This window comes from Mirounga angustirostris, unplaced genomic scaffold, assembly GCF_029215605.1.
Source record: "Mirounga angustirostris isolate CCGP_5_RB_7025 unplaced genomic scaffold, mMirAng1.0.hap1 SCAF_14, whole genome shotgun sequence".
In the NCBI taxonomy this organism is placed as follows: Eukaryota; Metazoa; Chordata; class Mammalia; order Carnivora; family Phocidae; genus Mirounga; species Mirounga angustirostris.
In genome coordinates, this window is record NW_026991722.1 from 88,397,043 (window position 1) to 88,408,565 (window position 11,523).

At 45.4% G+C, this 11,523-nt stretch overlaps 1 protein-coding gene across 1 annotated transcript in view; it reads left to right on the forward strand.

Annotated features, from left to right (window-relative positions):
* CCDC117 (coiled-coil domain containing 117) overlaps positions 1-11,052 on the forward strand; it is a 55,346-nt gene extending 44,294 nt beyond the window's left edge. The window contains exon 5 of the mRNA XM_045887402.3: positions 10,655-11,052. Within this exon, the coding sequence (XP_045743358.1) occupies positions 10,655-10,733 (79 nt within the window). The 3' untranslated portion in view covers positions 10,734-11,052. The remainder of the gene's footprint in view (positions 1-10,654) is intronic.
* Positions 11,053-11,523: the final 471 nt, after the last annotated feature.

Below are 11,523 nucleotides of genomic sequence, written 5' to 3' on the forward strand. Positions count from 1 at the left end.
AGAAAAATGGTTGCCATGGGGGTGGGGAGGAAAGAAGCCCAAGGGAACTTTCTGGGGTGAGGAAAATATTCTCCATCTTGTTTTGGGCAGTGGTTACAGACTATATACAATTGTCCCATAGTGTCAAATTGTAAGTTAAGATCTGTGCATTTTTTAAAAGATTTTATTTATTTATTTATTTAGAGAGTGAGAGAGCAGGGGGAGGGGCAGAGGAGGAGGGAGAGAGAATCTCAAGCAGATTCCCCACTGAGCGTGGAGCCTGACACTGGGCTCAATCTCGTGACTCTGAGATCATAACCTGAGCTGAAAGCAAGAGTCGGATGCTTAACAGACTGATCCACCCCGGTGCCCCAAGATCTGTGCATTTTATTGATTTAATTTTACCTCATTTAAAAAATAAAAATGGAAAAAAAATTTTAAGTGGAAAAAGAAAAGGAGGGTGCCTGGGTGGCTCAGTCGGTTAAGCATCTGCCTTTGGCTCAGGTCATGATCCCAGAGTCCTGGGATCGAGTCCCACATCAGGCTGTCTGCTCAGCAGGGAGTCTGCTTCTCCCTCTCACTCTTCCTCTCTCTCAAATAAATAAATAAAATATTAAAAAAAAAAAAAAAGAAAGAAAAGGAAAGGTGAATATCCTAGGAGGAAAAAAAGGCAAAGGATCTGGCAGTATCTGAGTCAAGTTTCCCTGGAGCTGATTCATCCATTTTTATTTTTTATTTTATTTTTAATTAATTAATTAATTATTTTTATTATTTATTTATTTGTCAGAGAGATAGAGCACAAGCAGGGAGAGCGGCAGGCAGAGGGAGAAGCAGGCTCCCCATTGAGCAAGGAGCCCAATGTGGGACTCGATCCCAAGACCCCGGGATCATGACCTGAGCTGAAGGCAGATGCTTAACCTACTAAGCCACCCAGGGGTTCCCCATTTTTAAATGTATTACTATGAAGAACTATCTTCTGGTACTTCATTGTTTGTTTGTTGTTTTACATAATTTTATTTCTGATAACTTCATGTACTTTGGGCTAAAGGAGCCTGGTCTCAAGCCATGACAATGTGTTGTCATGCCTTGGTTTGGCAGTCAGATGCTCTGGATTTGCTTCCTACCTGGTTAGACTCTTGCCTCATCTATCTGCCTTGGCCGCTTGGTAGTTGTGTGACTTTGGGCAAATTGCTTAACCTCTCAAGGCATGACTTCCTCCTGGGGTAAAAGCAGGGATGACATCCCCTAGCAATGCTGTTGTGAGGGCCGACTGAGCCAATGTCAGGGGCCTAGCACAAAAAAGGGCAGAGAGAGCATGGCTGGGTGAGTGGGTTTGCCCGGTAAGAGGCAGGGTGTCCAGTTACATTTGAATTTCAAACAAACAACAAATAATTTTTAGTATACGACGGTTATGAATTGAATGCTTGTCCCCCGTGCACCCCCCAAATTCATATGTTGAAGCCCTAACCCTCAGTGTGACTGTATTTGGAGGAAGTAATTAAGGTGAAATGAGACCTAAGGGTGAGGCCCTGATCCAATAGAATTAGTGTCTTCATAAGAACAGACACCAGAGAGTACTCACTGTTCCCTCTGTGCCCCCGACACCACGCACAAAGAGGTCATAAGAACACACAATGAGAAAGTAGGTATGTGCAAACCAGGAGGAGAGCCCTCATCAGAAACTGAATTGGCTAGAACCTTGACCTTGGACTTTCCAGCCTCCAGACCTTTGAGAACCAGCCAAACCCACTAATCAAGTGCCAGGATGGAATAAAGAATTTTTTTTTTTAAGATTATTATTATTATTATTATTTTGGACAGAGAGATAGTGAGAGCAGGAACACAAGCAGGGGGAGTGGAATAGGGAGAAGCAGGCTTCCTGCCAAGCAGGGAGCCCAATGCAGGGCTCTATCCCAGGACCCTGGGATCATGACCTGAGCCGAGGGCAGACGCTTAACGACTGAGCCACCCAGGCACCCCGGAGTAAAGAATTTCTTCAACAATTCGAGGACTCAAAAAATGTATCTTGCAAACCCACAGAATGGGAGAAAACATTTGCAAATCTGTATCTGATAAGGGACTTGTATTTAGACTATCTAAATGATTACAATTCAATAATAAAAAGACAAATAACCCAATTAAAAATAGGTAAAGAGTAAATGTTTCTCCAAAGAGGACATACAAGTGGCCAAAAAGCACATGAAAAGATGCTCAGCATCATTAGTCATTAGGGAAATGCAAATCAAAAGCACAATGAGAAACCACTTCACACCCACTAGGCTAGAATAAAAAAGACATAATCACAAGTGTTGATGAGGATAGAAATTGGAACCAACCCTCACAACACTGCTAATAGGTGCAGTGTTTAAAATGGTGCAGCTTGGGGCGCCTGGGTGGCTCAGTTGGTTAAGCGACTGCCTTCGGCTCAGGTCATGATCCTGGAGTCCCGGGATCGAGTCCCATATCGGGCTCCTTGCTCAGCAGGGGGTCTGCTTCTCCCTCTGACCCTCCCCCCTCTCATGTGTTCTCTCTTTCTCATTCTCTCTCTCTCAAATAAATAAATAAAATCTTTAAAAAAAAAAAAAAAAAAAAAAAAAAAAAAAAAAAAAAAAAAAAAAAAAAAAAAAAAAAAAAAAAAAAAAAAAAAAAAAAAAAAATAAAATGGTGCAGCTGCTTTGGAAAACAGCCTGACAGTTTCTCAAACCAAGAGGCATAGAGTTACTATATGACCCAGCAGTTCCACTCCTAGGTATATACCCAAGAGAAACGAAAACATGTCTGCACAAAAACTTGTACATAAATTTTTTTCTGTTTTTCTTTTTAAAGATTCTATTTTAGGGACGTCTGGGTGGCTCAGTCGGTGGTGAAGCATGAGATGCTTGATCTTGAGGTTGTGAGTTCAAGCCTCAGATTGGGTAGAGATTATTTAAAAATAAAATCTTAAAAAAAAAAAGAAGAAAAATGGAGGTGACATAACAGGAAGTAATAGCAAAGAAGTTGTCTCTGAGGGGTAAAATTGGGGAGAGGGGAGGGAGAGGATAGGCAACCTGGATTTTGTTGTAAGCCTTTTAATGATTTTATTTATTTATTTAAGAAAGAGAGAGAGTGCGTGCATGTGTCAGCGGGAGGAGGGGCGGAAGGAGAGGGAGAGAGTATCCCAAGCGGACTCCAGGCTGAGCATGGTGCCTGACGTGGGGCTCAACTCAGGGCTCAATCTCACAACCCTGAGATCATAAACTGAACTGAAATCAAGAGTCGGTCGCCTAACTGACTGAGCCACCAAGGTGCCCCTGTTGTAAGCCATTTAAATCTGCCTTGACTAAAAACAAACAAGCTATATGCACATGTTTTTAAATATATTTGAACTAATCTCTACATCCAACGTGGGACTCCAACTCACAACCCCAAGATCAAGAGTCGTGTGCTCTAGGGAGCCAGCCTGGTGCCCCTTAAATGTATTTTAAAAAATGGAACCCTGGAACCTATTGAACTCTTTTACATGCCCATTTGCTATTCAGGAAACACGGGGTTAATTTTAGAGCTCAGAGCACCTAGAGGGAGGAGACAAATGGGAGAATTGGAAGAGAGTTGTCCTAGCAGAGGACATTCTCCTCTACCTTCCCAGCTGTGTCTAATGCCTGGGGCCTCTTTTCTTGCCACCCCTTCACCATCTGCGGTTATGGATTCCAGTGGCAACCCCCAGAACACTTGTTCTCCAACCCCTTTATTTCTGGGAATCTTTATTTTTTTTAGATTTTTTTATTTATTCATTTGACAGAGACAGAGCTAGCGAGAGCAGGAACACAAGCCGTGGGAGTGGGAGAGGGAGAAGCAGGCTTCCCCCCGAGGGGGGAGCCCGATGTGGGACTCGATCCCAGGACCCCGGGATCATGACCTGAGCCGAAGGCAGATGCTTAATGACTGAGCTACCCAGGCGCCCCTATTTCTGGGAATCTTTACATCACTGCTTCCCAAACTTGTTGGCCCAACTTGCTTGCTCTCAGATGCCCAGCTTTGGCTTCCCATTAGATTCTTGCCCAACACTTACTTTCCAGAACTTGACACTTGGGACTTCCCTGATTTTCCTCACCCAGGCTCAGGTTCTAATTCTTCTGACACTCCACTCCCCACAGCTACAGGCCATCCCACCCTCAGCCCAACCCCTGGAGCTCTGGCCTGGGCAGAACCCAGGATCCACCTACACAACCGAGAGGAAATGTCATGCTGAGAGAATTGCCACATGTGTCTGTTGTCTCAGGCTCCTCACTGGTGACGTGGGAGAAATTATTCCTATTGTGAAGATTCAAGATGTCTAGCAGTAAGAACCGTGACTGGTCCAGAGTAGGCTTGAGATTCTTAGGCAAAGAAACACCGAGGTAGAATTTCGAGCAATGCCAAGAAACAGCAGTGGACGGCGGATGAGGGCAGCAGGAGTGAGTGAAGATTTCTGGAAGCAAAAACCAAGCAGAGAGTTTTAGATTTCAACAGTTCTGAAGGAAAAAAAAAAACACAACAAAACAAAAAAGGGCTGTGTCTATAACTGGATGGTCTTCTACGCCCATCCCTGGGGCCCTGACGCTTTTGGCCACAGCCAGGGACACGGACACTCACCATCTTTTTTTTTTTTTTTTTTTTTTAATTTATTTGACACAGAGAGAGAGACAGCGAGAGGGAACACAAGCAGGGGGAGTGGGAGAGGGAGAAGCAGGCTTCCCGCCAAGCAGGGAGCCCGATGCGGGGCTCGATCCCAGGACCCCGGGATCATGACCTGAGCCGAAGGCAGATGCTTAACGACTGAGCCACCCAGGCACCCCCGGACACTCACCAGCTTTAGGTGCAAAACAAAAGACTATATTCACCCAGGATTCCTCCTCTGCCTTGCTCTCCCTTCCATTTCAAAACATCTTCAGTCCCCTGTGGCAGGTCTAAGCTTTTTCCTGAACCCTTCAAATTGTGCCTTGACCTTCAATGGGCTGCAAGACTTTTTGCTTTACTTTCTCTAGAACCGACTTCCCATATGTTTGTACCCTCCTGACGTCCAACTATTTAAGAATTGATGTCAGTATTTCCCTGGGGAAATTCCTACTGACTCTGAGCTTCCTCGATTTCATGACTCTTTTATCAACATCTTTTCATTTCACTATCAATTTTTAAAAAAGAGCTTCTAAATACAATGTGCATGACTGTATTTAACTTTTGCAGGCACTTTAGCTTGTTTATTTCCAGAAACGCTGCTCAGAGGGCTGGGAATCTTTCAACCACATCAAGATATTTGACTTGGATCTGTTTTTCATGGGAAGCTGGTACTTTACTGATTCCAGACTTTCAGAATTCACAGTTCAGTAAGATTTTTTTTTAAGGTGGTGGGTGGGGTGGGTCCTCACGATAGGAACAATCGTCCATTACCACCCAAAAGAGTAGGAAGGAAACACTCAGAATGTAGAATGACCTTTTAAATTTAGTACATTAATCTTTTCTCAAAAAATGCTCTACATTGTGCTTATTTTTCTCATTTCTCTGCTTTCTTGTGGTTTGGCCACTAGGAGCAAACCAGCTACGGCGGGTGGAATGGCGCCGCAAAGAGCTGCAGGGCCACCTAGTGGCCGAGATGCCCACATTGCACACGCAAGTGATGGCAGTCTTGCCAATAGCCCCCCCCCCCCCCCCCCCAGATGGTGAACTCACACCTAGAGTTTTTGGCATAAGGATCAACCCTTGCTCCTTTATGGAATTTTTGAAATTAATTTTATAAATGTTCCTACAGCCTTCGACTTCAAAGGATTGCCTCGCCGTAAATCTGAAGACTGAGTTTCCAGCCATTGAATGGTGATTCTGAGCAGTGTTTCCTGAGTCAGATAGGCCTGGATTAGAATTTGCTGTCTGGGTGACTTTGGGCAAGTTATTTAAACTCTCTGACCCTCAGTTTCCTCTTCTACAATGGAGATAGTAACCATGGGCAGGCTTGTTCTGAAGATAAAGGGAAGCGTGCATGTCATGTATTTTTGGCTGTTCCTGACATGTAAATATTGCTATTGATTTGTTCAATGCTTATGGAAAGATGGTAGCTTAGGGAAGGGACAGAAACTCACCCACCCAAATAGGCCTACATAAAAGGCTTAATATGAGGGCACCTGGGTGGCTCAGTTGGTTGAGCGACTGCCTTCGGCTCAGGTCATGATCCTGGAGTCCCTGGATCGATTCCCGCATCGGGCTCCCTGCCCGGCAGGGAGTCTGCTTCTCCCTCTGACCCTCCTCCCTCTCATGCTCTCTGTCTCTCATTCTCTCTGTCTCAAATAAAATAAATAAAATCTTTAAAAAAAAAAAAAAGGCTTAATATGAGATTCCTGAGCAGTGTCTCAAAAATCCTTCACTTTTTCTCAATAATGTTTTAAAGGTTTGTTGGGGGTTTTTGTATAGAGATCATGCACAGTTTTCTTTTTTTTTAAGTTTTTTTTTTTTTTTTTTTTTTAAAGATTTTATTTATTTGGGAGAGAGACAATGAGAGACAGAGAGCATGAGAGGGAGGAGGGTCAGAGGGAGAAGCAGACTCCCCGCCGAGCAGGGAGCCCGATGCGGGACTCGATCCCGGGACTCCAGGATCATGACCTGAGCCGAAGGCAGTCGCTTAACCAACTGAGCCACCCAGGTGCCCTTTTTTTAAGATTTTATGTTTAAGTGGTCTCTACCCCCAATGTGGGGCTTGAACTCACAACCCTGAGATCAAGAGTCGCATGCTCAACCACTGAGCCAGCCAGGCGCCCCCATGCACAAATTTTTTTATACTGATTTCTAGATATTTTAATTTTTTTTTTAAGATTTTATTTATTTATTTGAGAGAGAGAGAGAATGAGAGCGAGCGAGTACATGAGAGGGGAGAGGGTCAGAGGGAGAAGCAGACTCCCCGCTGAGCAGGGAACCCGATGCGGGACTCGATCCGGGGACTCCAGGATCATGACCTGAGCCGAAGGCAGTCGCTTAACCAACTGAGCCACCCAGGCGCCCTAGATATTTTAATTTTTGATGCCATCATACAAGCGCTTTTTTACATTTCATTTTATACCCGGTGCTGTGTGTAACAGTGTGTTTTTATCTTGACTGTGTCTACAAACTTGCTAGAGTAACTTATTTATTCTGATACTTTATTTTTAGATTCATCTGGCTTTCTCTGCACAATCATGTCACTATTGAATAATGGCAGTTTTACTTCTTTCTGTCCAAACTTTTCTTAATGATTGCCATCTTGCATGGCCTAGGGCCTTTAGGATGTTGATGAATATTTGTGAGGCAAGCAGGCATCTCTGTCTCCATCTCAGAAAGCGAGCTTTCAAACTTACCATTAACTATGTTTGCTAAGGGTTTTTAGTGGATCATATTTAATGAGATCTCCTCTGCTTTCTAGACCTTTCAAAACAATGATTTCTATAGCTAATACTGGAGGTAATATATTTCCAACTCTTAACAGTGGTTATCAGGGGGTGCCTGGCTGGCTCGGTCAGTAGAGCATGTGACTCTTGATCTCAGAATTGTAAGTTCAAGCCCCACATTGGGTGCAGAGATTACTTAAAAAAGTAGAATCTTAGGGGCACCTGGGTGCCTCTCAGCTAAGTGTTTGACTCTTGATTTCGGCTCAGGTCATGATCTCAGGGTTGTGAAATCAAGCCCTGTGTGGGGCTCTGTGCTGGGTGTGGAGTCTGCTTGAGATTCTCTCTCACCTACCTCTCTCTCCCTCTCTTAAAAAAATAAAAAATAAATAAAATCTTAAAAAAAAAACCACAGGGGTTTTATCAGGATGAGGGTATGGGGAGAGGTTGTATGACATTACAGGGAAGTTTTACTTTCTTTCTTTCTTTTTTAAAGATTTCATTTATTTGACAGAGAGAGCGGTCACAAGTAGGTAGAGGAGCAGGCAGAAGGAGAGGGAGAGGGAGAAGCAGGCTCTCCTCTGAGCAGAGAGCCTGATGCGGGGCTCGATCCCAGGACCCTGGGATCATGACCTTAGCCAAAGGCAGATGCTTAACCAACTGAGCCACCCAGGCGCCCCGGAAGTGTTACTTTCTAAGAGATAAATTACTTTAGCATCTGAATAATTTACAGTGAACGTAGATTTCTTTTGTCATCAGTAAAAAGAAAGTCGAAGGACAATTCAATTAATCCAGTAAAAGGTAACGAGCAGCACATAGTAAAATAGATGAATCCCAGATACAGCTTTGTGATGATCTGTCCAAGTGCATATTTTTCACTAATTTTTTCTCATCATCACGTCCTCAGTCACTGCTGAGACTATTTCTTCATAATTCACACTGAATTGCAGCATATACTGAGATTTGGTCTCTGTGGTGGATGCTCTTGGTGCCCTGCCCAGTCCTCTTCATAGGCCAGTGCACCTATGTTCCAGCTTCCCTGGGTGTTGGCTGCTAAAAGCTCATGGCTCCATCCTTCTTTGGAGGATTCTCTTAGCTAATGGGAGCTGCCCTGCCAGGAGATGCCTGGGAGGTGACACACACCGCCAGTTCGGCCCACGGCCAATGACTGACTAACAGGGTGGGGTATAAAGCCCAGCTCCCTGGCCTCAGGGCAGGACAAACTCTGCAGTGTAATAAATACCCCAGAGCTCCCAGGGGATCAGGCTGCGGCTAGACCTCTCCTGAAAGCTCCAATTTGCTTGGCTCCTTCTCCGGCTCTGTCCAGCTTCCCTCGATTCTTTACAGGTTTCTCCCCTGGAGCCCTTCCTCCGTCAAGCCCTTGCAGGAGAATCCCGTCTGCCTCACTCTTTGCTTCTGGGGAGCTGAAATTTAAGTCCCCAAGAGTGGGCTCCCTTTGTCCAGGGCCCACCTGTCCCCTTGGTGATTTGGGGAGGGGACACAGAGGGAGGCAGCCAGGGAAGAGCTGCAGGGGAGGATGTGGTTGGAGCAGGGGCTCCCAAGGAGCGGTCACAGAGCACTAGGAAGGAACATGGCTGGGAGGGAATGTGGCATCTGAGGCTGTCTGTCCGACTTTAAAGCCTGGATTTGGAGCAATGACAGCGTGCCACTCTTCGTGCTGCCTAGAAAGTTCCTACAGTTTTTGTTTTGTTTTTTTAAAGATTTTATTTATTTATTTGACAGAGAGAGACACAGGGAGAGAGGGAACACAAGCAGGGGGAGTGGGAGAGGGAGAAGCAGGCTTCCCGCTGAGCAGGGAGCCCGATGCAGGGCTCGATCCCAGGACCCTGGGATCATGACCTGAGCCGAAGGCAGACGCTTAACGACTGAGCTACCCAGGCGCCCCAAAGTTCCTACAGGGTTTTTTATTGTTATGTTAATCCCTATACATTACATCATTAGTTTTAGATGTAGTGTTCCATGATTCACTGTTTGCGCATAATACCCGGTGCTCCGTGCAGAACGTGCCCTCTTTAATACCCAATCACCGGGCTAACCCGCCCTCCCACCCAAAGTTCCTACAGTTTTAAGTTGCAACTTTTCTAAAAGCCGTAAGGGTGTGTGTGGGGGGGTGGGTGCCTGGCTGGTGCTTCATAGGGGGAGCATGCAACTCTTGATCTCAGGATTGTGAGTTTGAGCCCCACATCAGGTATAGAGATGACTTAAAGTAAATAAACATCCAAAAGAGTAAAAAAAAAAAAAAAAAAGCTGTAAGAGGTATCTTCCTTCATCGACGCAGCTTCTAAGGTGCTGCAGGACCAATATTTAGCACCCAGGCGGGCAGCAGCTCGGACAGGCTTCCGCCGAGTCTGACCGGCTCCCTCTGACTCAGCCCAGATCAGCAGGTCCGTGGTGAAGGGGTGGCACTGGGACAGCAGATTATTCAGATGGAAAAAAGAATTGGATCCCTATGTCACACAAGACCATAAATGAATTTCAGATGTATCAAAGCTGTCTAAATGGGAAAAAATGGGGGGCGCCTGGGTGGCTCAGTTGGTTAAGCATCTGACTCTTGGTTTCGGCTCTGGTCGTGATCTTGGGGTCGTGGGATCCGCCCCTGCATAGGGAATCCTCGCTTGGCAAGGGGGTCTGCTTGAGATACTCTGATTCTCTCTCTCCCTCTCCCTCTGCCCCATCCCCACTCGTGCACTCTCTCTCTCAAATAAATAAATAAATCTTTTTTTTTTTTAAAGATTTTATTTATTTATTCATGAGAGACAGAGAGAGAGAGGCAGAGGGAGAAGCAGGCTCCCAAGGAGCAGGGAGCCCGATGTGGGACTCGATCCCAGGACCCTGGGATCATGACCTGAGCCGAAGGCAGACGCTTAACCATCTGAGCCACCCAGGCGCCCAATAAATAAATCTTAAAAAAAAAACACATCAGGGTAGAAAGGATCTCTTAAATAAGATGCAAAAACTGCAAGCCTTTGAGGAAAAAACTTAATACGACTGTATCAAGATTAAAAGTATCTGTGTGACAGATGGCATCATAAAATGAAAAGCAAAAGGCTTTATAGTGTCAGATGGCAGATTCCAACTTACTGTGTGGTTCTCACTCACAGGGCTCCTGCCGGGAGGGGTGTCTCACCCTTGAAACCATTTGCCACCCTTACCCTCATCCGTTTTGTGTGACCACCCATAATGGGCAAGACCGTGAGCTAGGCCAGGCCCCCAAAGGCTGGGACAGGTATGGGAACTGGTGAGGCAGCTGGCCTGGACCCAGTTGAAGTTACTTTCTTTTTGCTTTTCTACAGAACCTGCCAAAGAGCTGTGGTGAAAGGGATACCTGACATGGAAGGTACCCTTGGCCCTGGTGCTGAGAGGTACACCTGAAGTCCCGTGTCCTCAGCTTTCCTAGGAGAATGAGGAATGTGCCCCAGCAGAGGGATCTAGAACGCTGGGGGGGAGGGGGAGGTCATTTGTAGCTTTTTATTCTGGAAGAGGGAGTATGTCAACCGCCATGAGGTGAGCCTGTCTGACATAAATTCAAAACTCCTTGCTATGCCACAGTTCCCTGTTACTTCTGTGTCTTACTTCTCACTGCCCGAGAGGTTTCCATGCAGCGCGGCTGGCCTGGGCTACCACAGAAGATAGGTATTTTCTAAATGAACTCAACTCCTCCATTCGAATAAAAGGAAGCTGTTGAACTCTCTTTAGTCTGCGTTTCTCTGGGGTTGTTTTGGGCCCTTACCCCTATTCACAGAACACCTGAGCAGTCAGCCCATGCTCTCTGCTTTTTGTGGGTCCCCTTTTCAAATCGACTAGCCTTCAAGAAAGGAAGGTGAGGTCTTAAGGCCAGTGACGACTGAGAGCTTCACAGCACTCTATTCGTGTTTGTTGCTAACTCTGATCACGATACACTAAAAAAAAATAAGCTTAATTTTTTAGAACATTTTAGATATACAAAGAAAAATTGCAAATATAGTACAGATGGTTCCCACCCGGCCCACACCCAGTTTTCCTCTTTATTAACATCTTATATTAGTATGGTAACTTTGTTACAATTAATGGAGCTCTGGGGTATTTATTACACTGTGGAGTTTGTCCTGCCCTGAGGCCAGGGAGCTGGGCTTTATACCCCACCCTCTTAGTCAGTCATTGGCCATTAATGAACCACTATCCA